At 40.3% G+C, this 23,306-nt stretch overlaps 1 protein-coding gene across 2 annotated transcripts in view; it reads left to right on the plus strand.

The window, feature by feature from the left end:
- The window catches only part of LOC122550022 (plexin domain-containing protein 2), a 431,455-nt gene that overhangs the window by 142,340 nt on the left and 265,809 nt on the right, over positions 1-23,306 (plus strand). For both annotated transcript variants that reach the window (XM_043690425.2, XM_087987374.1), the window contains one exon: positions 12,219-12,418. In XM_043690425.2, the coding sequence (XP_043546360.1) occupies positions 12,219-12,418 (200 nt within the window). The remainder of the gene's footprint in view (positions 1-12,218; positions 12,419-23,306) is intronic.

Genomic DNA, 23,306 nt, shown 5'->3' on the forward strand with positions numbered 1-23,306 from the left:
CAACACCATTTGGCTTCAAACAAGTACCAAAAAAGAATGAATTACTTTGAAGCATATTGATTCCTGTTTTGTTGGCTAAGGCCTCAGTTTTATGTCACATGTAAAGATATTTTTCACCATAAATAGGTTATTCCAGACCAGCTGTCCATGATGCCGATCTAACAATTTTTAAGTACAAATTTATCCACAGCGTTACTTGGCAACCAGCTCCAGTTTTCAAAGTTCCAATTCAGGTTGTAGAACAGTTATCAACTGAGTGATGCTGATACATGCATACTGACAGATGAGAGGAGCTACTTAAGGTCATAATCTAAACTGATCTCGATGAACATTCCTATTAACTGTATCTTCCTGTCTGTACTAAAATTTAGTAGCAGAATGGTTAGAAGTAAATAGTTATTTGATGATGGCGGAAAACACTAATGGACTGGCATCTGGGTTTGTGCTGATCTGAAGATCCTGTTCCTCTAGAAATAGATTAGTGAACATTATTGAGAATTGATGATAATAGCAAATTTTCATTTGAAGTCAGCAACGAGGAATTGATGCAGCATTCAGCACCTTGGAAGTGAGTCATTTATTCCAGTCAGACTTTGCGTCAGTTAATCAAAGGAAGATTTCAATGGATCATTAAACAGTGCAACACATCTAGAGAAGGTTTCTGCTTGACAGCATGGGTGTAGCAAGTATTACTGTGTAGACTACAGTAGAGCACAGGTAGCTCTTCTATAATTTGATGGTTGCATTTTTGTGAAACCTGCATTACAGAAAAAATGCGCTTTAGAAACAGTGCTTAAAGTGTTGGCGATGTAAACATGTTACAGCCGACACATTTTTAAAAGTTTGTGCTTTGAAAACAGTGTCCCTAATTCGTCAATTACATTACAGCCAATTCGCATTAATGGAACACGTGTTATAACAGAACGACCCGCAGTGGAAAGTTGGAAAGACAGCCTAAGAGTGCTGAAGGACTAAATGAACTTAGTATTCATATGAGGTATTGTCCAAAACTTGGCAGTACCTCAACAGAATATAGGGTACAGGAAGAAGCCACAAATGTCCAGAGAACAGTGTGGAAGTGGGAATGTGTCCCAGGTAAGTTCAAAAATGGCATTAGACTGACATGCAGAAGAGGTTACAATAGCTGGAAAATAATAATGGAAGGATTGACAGTGAACCTAAAGGAGCAAAAACAAAAATTCAAAAAACTCTGAGGGGACATGGACACAAAATATTGACTCTGTTTTCTCACTACAGATGCTGCCAGGTCTGCTGAGTTTCTCAAACAATTTCTGTTTTAGTTTCAGAGTTCCACCATCCACAGATATCTTTGGTTTGTTATTTTATAATTAAATGGAGGTTGCCATATATATGATATTAAGTACTAACTAAGCGGCACGGTGGCTCAGTGGTTAGCACTGTTGCCTCACAGCACCAGAGACCCGGGTTCAATTCCCGCCTCAGGCGACTGACTGTGTGGAGTTTGCACGTTCTCCCCGTGTCTGCGTGGGTTTCCTCCGGGTGCTCCGGTTTCCTCCCACAGTCCAAAGATGTGCAGGTCAGGTGAATTGGCCATGCTAAATTGCCCGTAGTGTTAGGTGCAGGGGTAAATGTAGGGGAATGGGTCTGGGTGGGTTGCACTTCAGCGGGTCGGTGTGGACTTGTTGGGCCGAAGGGCCTGTTTCCACACTGTAAGTAATCTAATCTAATCTAATCTAATCAAATAATTTACAAATGTCAGAACGCCATGATATTTTTAACCCTAACTGACCTAGTCCACTCAATTAAAACCCAAAAAGAATTAATGATCTTGGTTTACAACTGGCATGTCAGGATCACTGAAAAAAAAAACAGAACAGATTATTGTTGTTCTTACATTATAACAGGCAAATCTTAAACAATGCCACACACATTCTGTCAGTCAATGTATTTCATATTCAAACAAGTTCTGTATTAAGAAGGGATTATCAACCAATTGGCCATGCAGAGATCCTTTCTCTCCCTAAGTAATTTGCTTTGACTTGACAGAAATGTGCACCCTCACTGACCTTTTGAATGTTTTTGTCTTTCTAATAGTGCTGGTTTCTTTCTCTGCCTCCCTGAGCCATAGGTTACCTCATGTTATGACACAGTGTAAACCCTTCTGTTAATTTAAACCCAACACACAGAGAAGGTCACCTCACACTGTAATCTGTTAAACTTTGAGTGGCAAAGAACTATTCTAGAGGTGACTACTTAAAGTAAAAATTGGCAATTTTATTCTTTAAGTCCAACAGAGAATATTAAAACCAACAACTACTTACAACTCCTTTCTCTTAAATCTATCTTTTACCTCCCAGTGCACAATACTGATCTAATAAATACCCCGATTAAGATTTCCAAAAAAAAATTCACATTTCAAAACCACTCAGCTTTGTCGCTTCTCCTTTGTAGATTTTCCTCTATAGATTTTTTTCCAGGTCGGCGTTGATGTTCTGCTGCACAAACGTCTTATGGACAGGTACCTTTCCGAGAACTCTTCAGCTAGCAGTCTATATATGGGAATCTCCTTGGTAGTTCTTCCCCTAACTATTCAAAATATCTGGCTTTATACCCCAAAACATCAGATCATTTCATTGGTTTGATGTCATCCCAAACAGTAAAATTCAAATTTGATTGGATTTTAGTATCTGGAGCATAATCTAAATTGATTGGTTGAATTTCAATTTGGTTTTGTATCATGGCAACACATCTCCAACTATTTCTTTCATTCCCCTGTTAGATTTTAAAATCTTTCAGGACACTCTTTGCCAGCAGGAAATTTCAGCTCCCTTAAGGGTAGAGTACACATCTGCAACTTCATAGCACCTCGTTGTGAGGCTTTGTTCCCCTCTTCTATCCTTGTTGACCTAAAGCACTGAACCATTCCCCTCAGAGGCTTCTCGGAGGCCTCATTTAGTTGTATGTAAACACATTTCCAGATGCTGTGATGCCACCCACAGAATTCAAAAATGAAACAAGGTCCTTCTTTCATAATCCACACAACAGAGAAGTAAAAATTGGAGCTATACCTGCTTCTATCCACTTTAGAACCCATGTTTTCAAATAGTGACAATAATATATCATAAACCTCATCACAGCAACTTGCTTCTCTGTTCTTGGAGGCAGATTTTAAAGTAAAGGATTCAGAGATTGTACACAATGTAGCTCGTTTAAACAAAACAGTATGTGATGTTTTGGGCGGCACGGTGGCACAGTGGTTAGCACTGCTGCCTCACAGCGCCAGAGACCCAGGTTCAATTCCCGCCTCAGGCGACTGACTGTGTGGAGTTTGCACGTTCTCCCCGTGTCTGCGTGGGTTTCCTCCGGGTGCTCCGGTTTCCTCCCACACTCCAAAAATGTGCAGGTTAGGTGAATTGGCCACACTAAATTGCTTGTAGTGTTAGGTGCAGGGGTAAATGTGGGGGTATGGGTGGGTTGCGCTTCGGCGGGTCGGTGTGGACTTGTTGGGCCGAAGGGCCTGTTTCCACACTGTAATGTAATCTAATCTAATGATGTGAGGACTCAGTTTTGACAAGAATCAAAAGTTTGAAGCTGGTCACTTGCTTGCAGCTGATTCTGCTGAACTGGCAGAAAATCTCCACAAGCAGATGTATGCAGCCAGATCTCAGAAGCTAGCCTGGTTCACTGATATAATTATCTGGATCTGTCAAATTCTGAGGTAAGTAGCTAGTTGAACCATAAGCAAGTCTGAAAGCTTCTATCTTTAGAGTGACCACGCGACATTCTGATGATCATGAAATAGCTTATCTTTGTGTTAATGAAAATGAAGAGGTATTGACCAGTTTCCTTAAATGACCAGATAGTTATAGTCGCCACATTTTTATCAGCACAGTCCTACTTAGGCCATGCCAGTGCTACTGTTTATTCCTGAATCAGTGTGTTGAAGTTGGACATCAGTGACGTTTGTAATACCGTGATACATTCTAATTGTACTCGATCAGACTGGTGGCAATCAGCTATGACAAAAATAGTTGAATACCATAATAATTTCTATCAGTTCTTTCTGTTTGATGTTCCTTCGTTGTATTTTAGATCATAGGAATTATCCAATTTAACTATGCGTTCCATTAGTGAAACATGGGGGTCTTAAACGGGAGAGGGTGATCAATATAATGGAGCAGGATGATTCAGGATAGGTAAATTGTTGCTTTTGCAACTATTTCCAATTAAGTAGGAAGAACTGATGACAACCTTCCTGCTGAGAAAACACACTGAGACCTGTAAGTGGCTATTTCATATATTTAATGAACGTTTTTCAACTTACTGGGCTTTATATGGTTACTGCTGATATTCAATCAGCTTCAGGTGAGCTAGTTACCAGGTGAATGTAACAGGCATGCCTCCAGCCTTGTGGGTGGAAGTTATCCACATTGCCTGGGTACCCTGTGCCCAAAGAAGAGACCCACCGGGGAATCCAGTGAAGATCCTCCTCCTGACGCCTGATGCTGTGCCTGCGCTGGCAATGCTGCTAAGGCTGGAGAGTATTGTATACTGCCAGAATCTGAATGGTCAGAGGCAGAGACTCTCCTTGCAAGACCCAGAAGGCCAGTTGCTGACTACCTGATTGGAACTTAATACCAACAGAGCTGCCAGCAATTGGCACTGTGGTGTTGCCACTGACTCAGGAGTGGGTGGAAAGCCCATTGTGGCGATCACTAAATTCTACTCATGGTTATCTCACAGTGTGGTTGAAATAGGTATAATTCATTTTCACCTTTTGTCACTTCTTAACAGTGGATATTGTACTGTTTTATTAAGCATACAATTATTCCTGCATTTTTTTCTATAATTAACTGTACAAGAATATCCACATCATTGAAAGTCAAACAGCATTTAAAACTTAGAATTCTTAGCTGCCTGATAACTGAACATTCTTATTCTCAAATAAAAGCAACACAGAATAATGTGCACAGAGAGACATGATGCTGGTTTGTTTCCACGAACATTTATTTATTCTGAACACTGAAGGAAAGTTATTGAAAGAGACTTTGGAGGGGGAAGGGTTTGAACTGGATAATCAATACTACAACTTGAAATGTGCAGGGAATGTTATTTGTGTCATTCGTTTCTTTTCTGGTGAATTTGACTTATTTGCATTGATCAGTTAGCTTTATTCTTCTTGTTAAACCACATGCTAATGTGTTCATAACTGCCATGGCACCCAAGCTTTATGTTCAGTTTTGCCTGTGACTAATGCACATTGTGTTCCACGATGCCACTATGGAAGTAAAGTTGGGAAAAAGTCAAAGCAGGTCATCTTACTAAAATAATCATCTCTTTGAGGAAGAAAAAACAATTTGTAAGACCCCCCAATAGACATAAGCTTTAGAAACAACTCAGAAGAACATGGCAACGACATGAGCTTGTGGAAGAAACTGCAAGTTCTGCAAGTAACCCTGCAGAGCACTTTTAATCAGCAGGTCAGAACAACGTGACTCTCAGTGGAAACATTTCATGGTGTTTGTACTGTAATAAAAGAGGTCAAGGTGCAAGAACAGAAGTGCAGCAACAGTTGCGTTTGTAAAAAAAAAGGTGAAGAGACATTTTAATCTGTTGTAAAGAAATATGACTTTAAACATCTGATTTAAAAGAACAAATAACAATTCATCCATCATTAAATTTGCACTTGGTCTGCTGACAGTATTGAATTTTAAACTTTTCAGAGATCGATACATTCCTGACCTGCTGGACTATCATAATAACTTAAACTGAACATTGCATAGTAGTGATGTTCTGAAATGTGTTATCTTATCTCAGACAGTAGGAAATTTGATTCCGAGATTTTTAACATTATCCGAGAGCCAATGCAGACCACAATTATTGCTGACAATCTCTAATTTCCTTAAAAAAACTGTTTTTTGATGAGACACTAGCCTTCAGAATTCTTTTGCAGCACTTTTAGTCCGGTTGATTGCATATTGATATCTGATGCAGCAGGTGGTATAATTTCCTGCATGTTTAATGAAAGTGTCTTGTGGAAATGATGAATGTGTAGAAACTGTCAGTGGAAATCTACATTGTCTGTATTTGTGAGAAGGGCAATGCCCTCTGGCAGCATCATTTCAGGAGGAGTAATGTATATTGGATCACATGGAACCTTGTATGATTTGTACCAAGTCACACCACCTCTCCTACTATTGACAGTCTTCAGTCATTGGATCGGCTTTATCATTATTGTATCTATATTTAATATTACGTTTCTTGTTATATTGATTGTTGTCACATGTACTGAGATAGAGTGGAAAGTTGTTTTGCGTGCTATACAAGCAGATCATACCATACAAAATGCATCAGGGTAGCAGAACAGAGAGCAGAATACAGTGGTATAGCCACAGAGAAGTTGAAGAGAGAGGTCTCAACATTAATGTTTGAGAGTTCTGTTCGAAAGTCTGATCAAGTGGGGAAGAAGCTGTTCTTGAATCTATTCAAATGTGTATTCAAACTTTTATATCTTCTACCTGACGGAAGAGGGAGAGTATAACCGGGGTGGGAGCAGTCTTTGATTATGTTAGACTATAAGACAGAGGAGCAGAAATTAGTCCATTCAGCCCATCGAGTCTGCTCCTGGCTGTTAAGTTTCTCAACCCCATTCTTCCGCCTTCTCCAAGTAACCTTTGATCCCCTTAACAATCAAGAGCTTATCTATCTCTGTCTTAAATACACTGAATGACCTGATTTCCACAGCCTTCAGTGGTAATGAATTCCCTAGATTCACCACCCTCTGACTGAAGACGTTTCTCCTCATCTCCGTTCTAAAGAGTCTTCCCTTTACTCTAAGACTGTCCCCTGGGGTCCTAGTCTCTCCTGCTAATGGAAACATCTTTCTAACTTCCACTCTATCCAGGCCTTTCAGTATTCTGTCATTTTCAATTAGATCTCCCACTTATCCTTCTAAACTCTATCCAGTGTCAACCCAGAGTCCTCAAACGTTCCTCATATGTTAAACCTTTCATTCCTGAGGTCATTTTCATGAGCCTTTTCTGGGCCTACTCCTGGGCCATTACATCCTTCCTGAGATAGGGGGCCCACATCTGTTGGTTGCTTTCATCAGGCAGGGGGAAATATAGATGGATGTCAACTCTTTTTTTTTAAGCTTTTATTTAAATTTATTGTATTTAGGCATATAGCATATGATGTTTACTCACTTATATGGGCATTTATTACAGGAAGATTCCAATGGACAGCTATCTTGTATGTTTGCCCAAATCCATGCAAAATGATGGTTCTGTTTCATTAATGCAGAAGCAATATAGTATGGATGCTGGACAGTTGAAATAAAAAAGAAAATGACTGGTACACTAAGCAGGTTTGGAAGCATCTGTAAAAAAGAGAAACAGAGTTAACTTTTTCACAGAATCTCAGAATTGTTAAATTGTATAAACAAGATGTCCGTGAGTTTTCAGAACTGAGAAGAATAGAAATTTGATCTGCTAATTTGCTCAACAAGTGACGGGGGAAAATTGGGAAGGAAAGGCAAGGTGTATAATAAGGTGGAAGGTAGGAGAGATTAGATAACAGAATGCTTCATGGTGCATGTTGAAGGGAGTGAAAATGGAACAATTAAGTGAAAGGATATGTCAAAGGAGGTGTGAATGGCAAGTTGCTAAATAGCTGCTACCTGAATGCAAAGCAAAGGAAATAAGAGAAAAGCAAGAGAAGAAATCAAATCAGCAAATAAACAGGAAACTAAGTGGGGTCAGGAGTCTCACTTTTTTCCCCCAAGTTCCCTCGTTTTACCTAATTCCTCAAAAATTATTATATTTCTAAATTTGTCTCGTTCTGATGTAAGGTCATAGTTCTGAAATGTTGCCTAGACATTTAGAAGTTCGTAACAATGGACTGAAGCGGGGATTTGGAGGTTTGGGGGATGAATATTGGTGGAAGGCAGGTAAAGTAGTGCAGAAAGGTAGTGGTGATAGAGGGAGGCAACTGAATGTTCCTTTTCCCAGCACTGGGAAACTGGATTTGTCCAGTCAGTGTCTTCTGTCTAATTTGTGAGTGAATGCACAAGTGTTAATCAGGGCATTTTGTTTAGTTATGTTCTGAAGTGTGTATTTAAATATTGTTCAGCTTATTGCAGCATTTCCTGTGTAGTGAAGCCAGAAGTCTTTTCATGGGTACCAGATGTACCGTGGCCCTCTACACCAATAGGAATGGTCTCTTCAGTTTCACTATAAATATATTCATATCAATGATTCTTTATGCTATGACATAAATTGTATTATTGTGACAGTTCCCCATTATGGTGTCACAAAAATATTACATTGTATTTATTAGACCTTTCCAGCAGACGTAGTCGAGATCTATCAGTGTGGGTTGGTGCTTGTTGTGAGATGTCAAATTGAATTGAAAGATTGATTGAATTGGACCATCATGAATAGAACTTTAAAAATGGCCTTCTGTAAATGTTAATATGTCATTTTTGGGTGGTATTTAAATGGAAGAAACAATGTCCCTTTAAATTTATCCAAATGTATGAAGCATGATTTTCACTGTTTTATGGCAGCATGATATTTTATAGTCATAGAGATGTACAGCATGGAAACAGACCTTGCAGTCCAACTCATCCATGCTGACAGATATCCTAAATTAATCTAGTCCCATTTGCCAGCACTTGGTCCTTATCCTTCTAAATCCTTCCTATTCATATACCCATCCAGATGCTTTTAAATGTTGTAATTGTACCAGCCTCCACCACTTCCTCTGACAGCTCATTCCATACACTCAGAACTCTCTGCGTGAAAAAGTTGCCCCTTAGATCCCTTTTAAATCTTTCCCCTCTCACCAAAAGCCTATTCCCTCGAGTTCTGGACTCCCCCATCCCAGGGAAAAGACCTTGTCTATTTACCTTATCCGTGCCCCTCATAATTTTATAAACCTCTGTAAGGTCACCCCTCAGCCTCCGACGCTCCAGGGGAAACAACCTCAGCCTATTCAGCCTTTCATTTTAGCTCAAACCCTCCAACCCTGCCAACATTCTTGTAAATATTTTATTAACCCTTTCAAGTTTCCCAACATCATTCCAATAGGAGGGAGACCAGAGTTGCACACTGTTTGGTATCCAAACAGCTAGTTCTCCCTGTATTCCATGTGATCAAAGCTTGCTAACCAGTCTATCATGAGGAACCTTGTCGAATACCTTATTGAAGTCCATACAGATCATGTCCACCACTCTGCTCTCATCAATCCTCTTTGTTACTTCTTCAAAAAGCACAAATCAAGTTAGTGAACCATGACTTCCCATGCACAAAGCCATGCTGACTATCCCTAATCAGTCCTTGCCTTTCCAAATACATGTAAATCCTGTCCCTCAGGATTCTCTCCAACAATTTGCCCACCATCAAGTCAGCCTCACCGACCTAGAGTTCCCTGGCTTTTCCTTACCACCTTTCTTAAATAGTGGCACCCCCTTAGCCAACCTCCAGTCTTCCAGCACCTCACCTGTAACTATTGATGATACAAATATCTCAGCAAGAGGCCCAGCAATCACTTCCCTAGCTTCCCACAGAGTTCTAGGGTACACCTGATCAGGTCCTGAGGATTTATCCACTTTTATGCATTTCCAGACATCCAGCACATTCTCCTCTGTAATATGTGCATTTTCCAAGATGTCACCATCTATTTCTCCACATTCTATATCTTCCATCTTCCATGTCCTTTTGCACAGTAAACACTGATGCAAAATACTTGTTTAATATCCTCCCCCATCTCCTGCGGTTCCACACAAAGGCCACCTTGCTGATCTTTGAGGGGCCATATTCTCTCCTTAGTTACCTTTTTGTCCTTCATGTATTTGTATATACCCTTTGGATTCTCCTGAATCCTATTTGCCAAAGCTATCTCATGTTCCCTTTTTGCCCTCTTGATTTCCCTCTTAAGTATACTCCTACTGCCTTTAAACTCTTTGAAGCATTCAGTTGATCTGTTATCTGTACCTGACATACACTTCCTTCTTTATCATAACCAAAACTTCAATTCCTCGAGACATCCAGTGTTCCCTACACCTACCAGCCTTTCCTTTCACCCTAACAGGAATATATTTTCTCTGGAGTCTCGTTATCTCATTTTTAAAGGCTTCCCATTTTCCAGCCGTCCCTTTACTTGCAAACATCCGCCCCCAAATGAACTTTTGAAGGTTCTTGCCGAATACCGTCAAAATTGGCCTTCCTCCTATTTAGAACTTTAACTTTTAGATCCTGTCTATCCTTTTCCATCACTATTTTAAAACTAATTGCATTATGGTTGCTGGCCACAAAGTACTCCCCCACTGACATCTCAGTCACCTGCCTTGCCTTATTTCCCAAGAGTAGGTCAAGTTTTGCACTTTCTCTAGTAGGTACATCCACATACTGAATCAGAAAATCTTCTTGTACACACTTAACAAATTCCTCTCCATTTCAACCCTTAACACTATGGCAGTCCCAGTCTATATTTGGAAAGTTAAAATTCCTGACCATCTTTACACTATTATTCTTACAGATAACTGAGATCTCCTTACAAATTTGTTTCTGACTATTGGGGGGTCGATTGTACATCCTAATAAGGTGATCATCCCATTCTTATTTCTTAGTTCCACCCAAATAACTTCCCTGGATGTATTCCCGGGAATATTTTCCCTAAGTATAGCCATAATGCTATTCCTTTTCAAAAATGCCACTCCCCCTCCTCTCTTGCCCTCCTTTCTATCCTTCCTATAGTATTTGTATCCTGGAACATTAAACTGCCAGTCCTGTCCATCCCTGAGCCATGTTTCTGTAATTGCTATGATATCCCAGTTCCATGTTCCGAACCATGCCCTAAGTTCATCCCCTTCCCTGTTAGGCCCCTTGCATTGAAGTTAGCCAACAAGAATCCAGTGAACATACCTGAATTATGCTGAGATATATCACAGTGCAGACAGAAAATTGTGGGCAGCACGGTGGCTCAGAGGTTAGCACTGCTATCTCACAGCACCAGGGTCCCAGGTTCAATTCCAGCCTTGGGCGACTGTCTATGTGGAGTTTGCACATTCTCCCTGTGGGTGCTCTGGTTTCTTCCCACAGTCCAAAGATGAATTGATCATACTAAATTGCCCATGGTGTTAGGTGCATTAGTCAGAGGAAAATGGGTCTGGGTGGGTTACTGTTCAGAGGGTCAGTGTGGACTTGTTGGGCCGAATGGCCTGTTTCCACACTGTAGGGAATCTAATCTAAGGACAAATTTAGTGTGCATACTAATAACTGTTTCAGCCCTTTCATTCATGTTTTATCCATCTGCAGCTGTAATAACCACAAAATAAGCTCAGAGTTTATCTCAAAGCATTTTTACCAGCTTTAGTTCAGTATGGATAGGATCGTTTACTAAAATGTGTGTACAGTCAAATATGTAGGAATAGAAATCATGTCCTTGTTGCAATAGACAAAGTGCTACTGAAATTGTGCTAGTGCCAAGTTCTTAAAAAAATTCTCTCAGTGCAAAATGCACAGCAGGTTATTATTGTGTCCAATATTGAGACGGTCCAGCAGATACATTTTTTAATGAAAAATGCAGAAGGATATTAAGAGATCCAGCAAAACTGATCAATTCCAAGGAAAAAAAAGTAAGAAATGTGTTTCTTCCATGAGATGTGGCCATCAGTTAATAAGGCCAGCATTTGTTGCCAAACCTAATTGCAAACTCAGTGGCTTTAAGAGTTGAACACATTATCATGGCTGTGGAGTCATATGTAGACTTGATCAAGTAAGGATCTCCGAAAGATATTTTTAAAATGAAATTGATATTAGTTTTACAGTGATTATTACATTTTCTGCATGTAAATTCATCACCACATTATTAAAACAATGAATTTAATCAAAATGGACTTCATTGCTTACAAATCACTTTGATACATTCATACTTACATAAGTGTACGTTTTTATACCTCTTTCATAAGCATAGTCATTGAATTTTCCACCAAATGTACACCTCAAGAAATATTCAAGATCCCATTCTTTTATCACAATTGAATCTCATTTTCTCTTCCAGTTTCTGACATTCTGCCTAAAAGATACATTAGTTGGCAAGGTCCCTATCTCCTGTGTTCAACATGCATTTATGCTGAATGATTAGTTCTCCAGATTTGAAATTTGTTTTTGTGTTCTCTTGATTAATAGAATATGGAATGTTACCTCATATTTGTTTGTCTGTTTTTATTCTAGGAGTGTTCTACACATTTAGCCCGAGGTTATCTTCAGATATCTTGGTAGATGTCAAAACGAATAATCACCGATGGAAGCGACAGCAACCACCCAAATCGGTGGATACAAACAGAGCTAGTCCGGAGCAGGACTTTGCAGATCCTACTAAAATCTTTGACATTCAACCTGCTGAGGACAATAGCAATGATACAAAAATTGAGGTATGCTTGTTATATTGAAGTGTTATAAGACTACTGCATCGTGCATGTTTTAAGAAATGCTTTAGAATTATTAGCAACAGTCTGTCATGGACAGAACTTTATGCATTTTTTTAGATTGGATTAGATTTTTACAGTGTGGAAACATTGCCTATCGGCCAAACAAGTCCACACCGACCCTCTGAAGAGTAACTCACCCAGACCCGACTCCCTCTAATGCATCTAACACTATGGACAATTTAGCAAGGCCAATCCACTTGACCTGCACCTCTTTGGATTGTGGGAGGAATTTTCTTGCTGATCATGATCAATATGTTTTGTGTCTGAGATGTGTATGTTTTCTTACCTTTCAGAATGATTGCCCGACTTAAATAATCCCAGCAGTAAGCTGTATGTGGCTTTTAGGGTTAAGCAAGTTATTTTTTTCCCCGCACTTGCCTCAGGGGTTTAAATATGCAACATGTCACTTACTGAAGTATACACATTGTCATTTGTACAAAAATTAAATACTGATGTGGATAAACAATATAATTATAAAAGTACAGTTGACTCAATCTCTGTTTTGTGGAAGACCTGTAGTTTCTTAGAGGAGTTGCTGCTTTGAGTGGAGCAAAGGCCTTGAACTCTGTAATATGTAAGGTAATTTGTAGACAAATTATCATGTGGTTGAGTCCCAGGTGAACGTGAGTTGGAACAAGTTGGGGAGATTACTTCATCCCATTTTAGGTTTTGTAGTTTCTCACGTTGGGTAATCAGTTGAATTGCAGCTGATTCATTTGATTTTCTAATGGACTCCAATGCAATTCTTGCTGTAACGCAGCTTTCTAATGTATTTTAAAAGCAACTGGAAACATGGTCTTCTTACCAAATGAGGAGAAAGTGAGGTCTGCAGATGCTGGAGATCAGAGATGGAAATGTGTTGCTGGAAAAGCGCAGCAGGTCAGGCAGCATCTAGGGAACAGGAGAATCGACGTTTCGGGCATGCCGAAATGTCGATTCTCCTGTTCCCTAGATGCTGCCTGACCTGCTGCGCTTTTCCAGCAACACATTTCCATCTCTTCTTACCAAATGGCCATATCCACTAATTCAAAGTCCTTTTTCCTGATTACATTTAGTGGTTGGGTTGAGTATTCATGGAGTGGGACCATTCGCCGCAGCTACTTTGACGTGAGCGATTTGGCGTGACTCATTTAGGCACAGAACTGTTTTGTAGCTATTCAGTAGTTTGTAGTTATTCAGTACTTTGTAGTTATTATTAAAATAAAATATAACCCATTAAAATGATATTCCATTGAAATTGAAGAAATTCAGGGAAGCAGACACTAGAATACAGACATGTGTAAGAAGATTTAGTGAGAGAAATGACATTGAGTATATACAAGGGATTGCCCATAATTTTGAATAAATGTTATATATCAGATTTTTCATATTTACCTTATTTCTTTTATTTTTATTTTCTTTTTAACATTTTTACTGAAGAGGGTAAACATTATTTTTCTTTTTATTGCTTTCATTAATGCTTGTAACTAAGCCTGAAAAGGAATAAATATGAGCTGCGCCGAAACAGTCCTGCGCCTAAATGGGTCTGCGCCACAACGGCCTGCGCCAAACCGGCTGCACCGAATGGTCCTACACCTGAGTATTCATCCTCTGTGATGGCAGTCATACCTGAACGGTTTTACGTAGCCGAGGATTTTGTCTGTGAAAGACCCCTTTCAATTTGAAATTCTCCCTTTCGAATGCTTTTCAAGAAAAGGCATTGGGCCAGCATCATTCTGGATTGTCATTTGCTTTCATCCAGAGAAAGGGGAATGCTTCATTCTGCAAATGAAGTCCGGCAATCCGCGACCATGTTTATGCAATCTTCTTGTGGTTATGTTTTAAAACATTACAATTAGTTTGAAGTTCAGAATGTACTGGGGCATGACGCATTAAATCTCAGAAGAACTAATGCTATCCCTCATTAGCATTTCAGACACACCCATTGATTTGTTTTGAAGATAGCAGTCTTTTTTTGGACTTACTAATGAAAGCTTAGATTTGACATTGTTGATAAAAACTGCCACATATCTTGAGGTAGACATTGGACAGCACCCCAAAACACTGCATGATTCTAGTGATGAAGATCTGGAACAAAGTAGGCCAAGCACCTTCTTCAATAATTCCTTGCTTACACAGTTATGTTCCTAAGGAGGCAAGGAACAAGATTTGGCATGACAAAATAGGTGCGTTAGGCAGGATGCCCATGCTCTGGGAACACTGCGGGAATTCCAGCTCTAACAGGAGCAACATTCTCTCCCAACTAAGTTGACTGACCTATGCCAGCTAATCAGAGACTGGCGGTGCAATTGTTTAAGATGATCACTGTTGGCACTGCAAGCGGTTCAAGAATGAGGATCCGGGAGCCCCCAAACAAAGGTGAGTTGAGTAGGATCACCAGGACCTCCCAAGGATAGTGATGAGGAGGGGAAGGGTGGACATCAGGTTGCTGGCTTCCTGCGAGTCCCTCCCTTTCCACCGATGCATCCCTCTGCTGGAAGAAGGAAATCCCTCATTGTTAGGCTGCAGGCATTTGTACCAAGATTTATTTGATGGTGTGTCCACATGGTGCCTATCCATCACTGTGACTGAATAGCACCACTGATGGGATGAGACTGCTAAGTGGCTTTAAGTGACTACTCAAAGGTTCAGTTGGCCACTCAGTGAGATGACTGTTCTCGATTCGTTTCAGCCCAAACTTGATCACAAGGAGTTGGACCAGTGATGGACTCCCACCAGAGCCCTGCTACGCCATCACCCAGCCTGCTTCTGAGGGGAGCTTTAATTTCTGCCATATATCTCCTCCTGCCTGTTCGGTTAAATTTTAGTTAGACATTTTTTAACTTGTCAAACTGAATAAGATGTTAGCCATCATAGTTTTGACTTTAGGACTTCAACAGACATTCTAATTTTATTTGTTTATTCATGGGATGAGGGTGTTGCTAGCTAGGCAGCATTTATTGTCGAGAGTGTGATGCTGGAAAAGCACAGCTGGTCAGGCAGCATCTGAGGAGCGGCAGAATCGATATTTCAGGCATAAGCACTTCTTCAGGATTATGCCCAAAACATCGACTCTCCTGCTCCTCGGATGCTGCCTGACCAGCTGTGCTTTTCCAGCACCACACTCTCGACCCTGATCACCAGCATCTGCAGTCCTCACTTTCTCCTAGGCAGCATTTATTGCCCAGAGGGCATTAGGAGTCAACCACATTGCTGTAGGTCTAGAGTCACACATAGGCCAGAATGACAGTTTCCTTCCCTCAAGGTGGGTTTTTACAACAGTTGACAATGGTTTCATGGCCATCATTATACTCTTAATTCCATTTTTTAAAAATCTGCCATGGTGGGATTTGAACCCAGGTCCCCAGCATATTAGCTGCGTTTCTGGATTAACACTTAAATGATAATACCACTAGACTATTGCCTCCCCTTGATTATCTGTTTCTCTTTCAGTTATTCTATCTAAGTAGTTGAGGGAAGTAACATTACTAAGATTATTGCTAGAATTTTGAAAAGATTCCTGCTCCCAAATATAGCTGGTGTATTAGAATCTTGCTCTTGAAATGTTAAACTCAGGTAGAGATTTCTTCATGTGTACTGATGGCTGGTTTCATAGATAGAGATGCAGCAATTAGATGCACTCCAATGCCAGTAATTACCTGATACAAGTCACAGTAACTAGCACAATAGAATGTAAAAGAAATTAATAAGAGAGAATAGGTCATGAAACTCAGTGTACTCCTTGTTACAACCAAACACCAGTTCACTGCAGTTCCAGATGGGATACCACAAATTATGGATCTAGAATCCTTACAGTGTGGAAACAGGCCCTTCGCCCCAACAAGTCTACGCCAACCCAGACCCACTCCCCTATTGCTGTACATTTACCCCAGACTAATACACCTAACCTACAGGCCCCTGAACACTATGGAAAATTTAGCACGGCCAGTTCATCTCTTGGATTGTGGGAGGAAACCGGAGTACCTATAGGAAACCCACGCAGACACGGGAAGAATGTGCAAACTCCACACAGACAGTCGCCCGTGGCTGAGATCGAACTCGGGTCCCTGGCACTGTGCGGCAACAGTGCTAATCACTGAGCCACCGTGCTTCCCTTAGCAAGGTCCCTTGTGGGGAGAGATTAATTTTAGTCTCCCATCCCTCTTAGTTTGTTGTGGATGCCTTATGGTATCTTTCTCCCAGAGCCAAATGAGCTTATATTTCAAAAGGAGTCAATTTAACCAGGCTTTCTTCAATGAACAAAAAGAGTAACTTTATTCATTAGTACATATACAGCATATATTCACATAGATGATAAAGAAGAGGTGATTTCGAAAAAGAGCAGATAGTTAAAGATATGGCCATTGTGGTGGTTACTGGTAACATCAATATTGGTAGTTGAACAGTTGATTTTGGAGATTCTAGGTTGTGTAAATTGATTGAAGTTCCTTTGTCTTACTCGGAGAAAGTGAGGACTGCAGATGCTGGAGATCAGAGTTGAAGAGTGTTGTGCTGGCAAAGTACAGCCGATCAGACAGCATCCGAGCAGCAGGAGAATTGACGTTTTGGACATAAGCCCTTCCTGATGAAGAGCTTATGCCCCAAATGTCGATTCTCCTGCTCCTTTGTCTTCATGTTTTAGAAGGTTTACAGCATCCAGAGTACCAGCGAGTCTTTATCTCTAACAAAGAAGTAACTAGAGGATAGTTCTTTGACTTTGAAGGTCACAGGACGTGGGATCTCTCAAACCCAAGAGATTAGATTACTTACAGTGTGGAAACAGGCCCTTCGGCCCAACAAGTCCACACTGACCCGCTGAAGCGCAACCCACCCAGACCCATTCCCCTATATTTACCCCTTCACCTAACATTACGGGCAACTTAGCATAGCCAATTCACCTCACCGGCACATGTTTGGACTGTGAGAGGAAACAGGAGCACCCAGAGGAAACCCACGCAGACACGGGGAGAATGTGCAAACTCCACACAGTCGCCTGAGGCAGGAATTGAACCCGGATCTCTGGCATTGTGAGGCAGCAGTGCTAACCACTGTGCCACCGTGCCGCCCATATCACATATTAGCATTCAGTCACAGTTGTCCCCATCAGTGGAGTTGAAAATGGCTTTTTAACCCCGGGTCCTTGCATATTCTTCAAGGGCAAAAAACACAAACCGTGTCTGTCATTTGGGATGTTGTTTGCACCTTGTTGCCTTCATAACCACAAGATATTACAGTCCAGGCAATTTGAAGTTTCTTTGACATCTTCAGGTGTTACATCTGATTGGGTGCAAACAGTAATGTTCACACCTGCAATTATCTTGTCTCTGTAGCAGCCCTCCCTTAAATATGGCTATTGGAATTAAGGACTAACAATGCCCAGAGTGTTTTGGGATTTCAAGCCATTCTCATAACTCGCTTTAAAGTCCATTATTTGACTTGCCAATCTGTCAAATGGACAATGGAGGGGTAGGGAAAGTGGTAGAAATTATCTATAGTGGCCTGCATTCTTTGATCACACAAGCAAATCTGGAACTTTTATCCTGTTTTTAAGTAACAACACCAGGTTATAATCCAACAGGTTTATTAGGAGGCACTAGCTTTCAAAGCACTGCTTCTTCATCAGGTGGTTGTGGAGCAGAATCATAAGACACAGATTTTATAGCAACAAGATTGCAGTGTCATGGAATGTAGTGGAATGGTTTTGGTGTGATTTTTAATTTTGTCCACCCCAGTCCACCATATCCTGTCAGTGATAGTCTAGCAGGGTTTCTTGCAGGCATTGCGACTTTAGCTACACTGGATTAGTGGTGCTGGAAGAGCACAGCAGTTCAGGCAGTATCATCAGGAATGGCTTTTGCCCGAAACGTCAATTTTACTGCTCCTCGGATGCTGCCTGAACTGCTGTGCTCTTCCAGCACCACTAATCCAGGATCTGGTTTCCAGCATCTGCAGTCATTGTTTTTACCTACTTTAGCTACACGTCAGGCGAGTGCCTCCGTTTCTAGGAAATTGAGTCTTCCAGTATATTTAATCTGATTAAAAACATGGCAGCCAAAGGTGAAACTTCAGTTTTTCCTCTGCCTTTTAAAAGCAATCAAGTTAATAATTTGGATTTAATCAATATGACTGAATCTTGATCCACTGTATTGTATTTCACAAGAATTATAGCATTGATGAACCACGTAATCAGCTTTGCTCTCTGTTGATAAGCATCACCCTTTGTAATTTTCTCCTATTTCTCCCTTCTTCTGAAGGTGTTTATTACTTGCTAGGATTCAGTTCTTCTGGCCAGCCTGTTGGACTTTGTCCACGTGATTATAATGTGTACAGTAAGTGAAAGCAGGTTGTTGATCATCACCAAGCAATCCAGCCAAGCACAATCCTATCCTCATCTGATTTCTACCAATGTGCACTTGGAACAATTTACATTCTGGCTGCTTAGGTCCTCCTCCTTATTAATTGTTCTTTTGATCCCTGTTGCTTCTGTCACCAATATTTTACATTCTCTTAACTTACTGAAGGATGATAAGGTCACAGGGTAAGCAAGGACTGTGGCACTAAACTTTGTTTTCTCAAAGAGTCAGCCCAGACACAGTGGGCTGATTGACCTCCTTTTGTGCTGTGCATTCCTATGACTCTCTTTTTCTTTTTAGCTATCTAAACTTCACTACGTGTTCTCAGCATGTTTTGGTCTAAGGAATCAGTTAGTATATGTACCAAATGGTTGATATTGATGCATGATAGATAGTGCTAGCATTACATTTCTTCTTAAATTATGCATCCTTATTAAGAGTTAATTACATGAGAATGCAAACATTGTTCATTCAGCAATTAAATATTCCTGCTCAGTAAAAATGTGTGAATATATATGATTGTAATATTTGTTGACTATCCGTTTGTATTTCTGATTTACTCAATTGTGGAGTGCCACAAGGATTGGTGCTGGGAGCTCTACTTTTTGTCATTTACATAAATGATTTGGATGCGAGCAGAAGAGGTACAGTTAGTAAGTTTGCAGATGACACCAAAATTGGAGGTGTAGTGGACAGCGAAGTGGGTTACTTCAGATTACAACAGGATCTTGACCAGATGGGCCAATGGGCAGAGAAGTGGCAGATGGTGTTTAATTCAGATAAACGCTGCATTTTTGGAAAGCAAATCTTAGCAGGACTTATACACTTAATGGTAAAGTCCTAGGGAGTGTTGCTGAACAAAGAGACCTTGGAGTGCAGGTTCATAGCTCCTTGAAAGTGGAGTCGCAGGTAGCTAGGATAGTGAAGAAGGCGTTTGATATGCTTTCCTTTATTGGTCAGAGTATTGAGTATAGGAGTTGGGAGGTCATGTTGCGGCTGTACAGGACAGTGGTTAGGCCACTGTTGGAGTATTGCATGCAATTCTGGTCTCCTTCCTATTGGAAAAATGTTGTGAGACTTGAAAGGGTTCAGAAAATATTTACAAAGATGTTGCCAGGGTTGGAGGATTTGAGCTATTGAGAGAGGCTGAACAGGCTGGGGCTGTTTTCCCTGAAGCGTTGGAGGCTGAGGTTTACAAAAGGTTTTACAAAACGTTATAGAGGTTTACAAAATTATGAGGGGCATGGAGAGGGTTAATAGGCAAAGTCTTTTCCCTGGGGTTGGGGAGTCCAGCACTAGAGGGCATAGGTTTAGGGTGAGAGGAGAAAGATATAAAAGAGACCTAAGGGGCAACTTTTTCACACAGAGGGTGGTAAGTGTATGGAATGAGCTGCCAGAGGAAGCGGTGGAGGCTGGTACAATTGCAACATTTAAGAGGCATTTGGATGGGTATATGAATAGGAAGAGTTGGAGGGATGTGGACTGGGTGCTGGCAGGTGGGACTAGATTGGGTTGGGATATCTGGTCAGCATGGACGGGTTGGACCGAAGGGTCTGTTTCCATGCTGTACATCTCTGTGAATCTATCTGCTGAAAATGAGCAACTCTATTTCTCTTCCATCTTGTGTACCAAAGAAATCTTAAGGGCTTTTTTTTAATATGTTGGTGAGATTTACGGAAACTATCATTTGTTTTTGATCAGCAATACTGAAACTAAGAGACAGGCTATAAAAGAAAATAGTTAATATAAACAGAACAGTTTAGCATTCTAACAAATGCTCACTACTGGTTTTGGTTCTATTGCTTTACAACAGCTTTAAATAAGATTCATCTTTCATTGGAATGATTTTAAAGTAGGTTTCATGGTCTTCTCCCCCTTTTCTGCTATTTTTGGGTTTTCTCTGTGAAACGTTGTTTGTAATTAGCAGCCATTGAAGACTGATTAACAGTGTTCTTACAGACTGTCCAACACAACAGAGATTCAACAAAGAATACTCAGAAGTGTGGAGGTGTTTCAGTTTTCCTATGAAATGAACATCAATTACTTTTACACTGGAGGTTTATTGATCCTTGCTTTGTTCTTTATTTATGGTGGCTGACTTATACCAATCTGTAGTCACTGTGTACAGTTAAATATGGTAGTTATAAATGAATGATCTGTTTATGGAGAAGAATGTTTTCAAGATTGAGTAAACATGGTCAAAACAATTCTAATTTTTCATTTACAGAATGCATTTTGTCCATAATGGCCAATACTTTCACTGATAATGAAATGATTTTATCTGTCAGCCTTCATTGTACTGTGATGCTAGCATTGAAGATTTACAGGGAATAGTACCAAATGAGTTGTAATAAAATTTTAATTACTTATCATAGCAATTCATTATTTCTTAAAAATAACATGTGGAATTGTTTGTAAGGCAGAGCTGATGCTTTTAGCGCAAGAATTTACTTACCTTCTCCTGATTTTGCAGTGTGATAAACTGGAGAAACCCGCTCACCTATCTTGATAGATTGCTTTCTTACTTATCATCCATCATTTTACCTTTTTGTTACTCTTTAGGGAATTGAGTCTGTTCATGGTGAAGGTGACAAAGTATCTCAGAGAGTGTCAAAATAGACACATTCTCCATGCATTCACTGTACTGTGTCATAAATAAAAAGTGATCTGGCATTTAATGCATATTTTTAACTTCAGCTTTTCAAACATACTCGTAAATTGTGGAATGCTGTATCTAAATAGTAAAATTTCTTATTAGAGAGATATCTGCCAACAGTCCACAGATTAAATGCTGCTGATCAACTTAAAAAGAGGGTCTGAGCTGCAGGAGGTCTTTCCAAAGTTAAGTAATTACAGTATGAGGGGACCATATCAAAAGTACCTCTTAACTATTTCAGGCAGATACTTGAAAAATGACCTGACCTCAACAGTGACCAAATCCTGTTTTTTTCAATTTCTAATCCCAATAAATCTGGTTATTCATAAGCTAGCACCAGGTTAAAATCCTAACAAGAAGGGATCGTGCTACCTATTCTGGTCTATCCCATGTTATATTGTTAACTTGTAGTGCCTAGTGTTATGCAGACATTTCCACTACTTGTATTTTTGAGAACTCATGTCTAATGGATTGTGAGACTTGGTTCATTTGAGGTGCTGAGGAACCACCTGGACCGTTTGTTTTCTGAAGGGTTACTGCAGAGACACTGAGATGCATTTTTTTCTAAAAGTCACTTCCAGAGATGTTATATGACTTCAGTTAATTGTTTGGATCTGTTGAGAGTCACATGCCGGAGTCTATGGCTGTCAGGTGTGTGACTATTTGATTTTTTTTGGAGTTCAGATGGGATGTAGCCTATGAAGAGATAAGACACCGCACTCAGCCTTTGCTATCTTCCTGAGAAAAATTCTCTTGAGAGCTTTCTTCCCTAAAAAAAGGCTTCTTGAAGACATCTTCTCAACATCTTGACGGACCTTCATCTGAAGCCAATCAAGCAGACAACATCTATGTCCAGTGACACCTATTGAAAGATATCTGGAACATTTCTTCATTAGTAAAATTCAAAGTGGCAGCGGATGTCTGGAAATCAGAAAGAAAAATAGAAATTGGTGGAAAAACTCAGCAGATTTGGAAGCATCTGTGGAGAGAAACCAGAATAATAAAACTCCTACAGTGTGGAAGCAGGCCCTTCCGCCTAACAAGTCCATACCAACCCTCTGAAGAGTAACCCATGCAGGACTATTCCCCTACCCTATATTTACTCCTGACTAATACTTGGCCAATTCACCTAACCTGCACATCTTTGGATTGTGGGAGGAAACCGGAACACCCAGAAGAAACTCACACAGACACAGGAAGAAGGGTAAAGTCCACACAGACAGTCGCCTGCAGCTGGAATCGAACCTGGATCCTTGGTGCTGTGAGGCAGCAGTGCTAACCACTGAGTCAACATTTTGGATCCAGTGACTCTTGCTCAGAACTATAAACATTTGATAGTTTATTCTCTCATTTTCCCTAGAATTAACAACAATTTGGGCCAAAGTGTTTTTTGTTGAAGGCTGAAAGTCTGCAGTCTAAGTTTCCTTTTTCTTTCTCTTGTGTGTTGGTTGAGGTATTTAGAAGGGTAAATATTTAGACATTTCTAATCGACCTTTCCAAACATGACACACAGAGAGAACGCTGGAGAATCTCAGCAGGTTCTGGCAGCATGCGTTGAGAGAGAAACAGAGTTCACATTTTGAGTCCAGTATGACTCTTCCACATGAGTTCTTCATACCAGACTCAAAACATTAACTCAGTTTCTCTCTCCACAGATTCTGCCAGACTTGCTGATTTTCTCCAGCATTCTCAGTGCTTGTTTCAGACTTTAAACATCTGCAGTATTTTGCTTTTATATGTCATGGCTCATCTTTGGAATAAGTGGGATTTTAACTCAGGCCTCATTGGCCCAGACTTAGGGATAGTACCGCTGCACCACAAGAGCCTCAAGAGTAAGTATTTA

This window comes from Chiloscyllium plagiosum, unplaced genomic scaffold (assembly GCF_037043375.1).
Source record: "Chiloscyllium plagiosum isolate Xiang-an unplaced genomic scaffold, Cpla_swu_hap1 HiC_scaffold_5, whole genome shotgun sequence".
NCBI classification, from domain to species: domain Eukaryota; kingdom Metazoa; phylum Chordata; class Chondrichthyes; order Orectolobiformes; family Hemiscylliidae; genus Chiloscyllium; species Chiloscyllium plagiosum.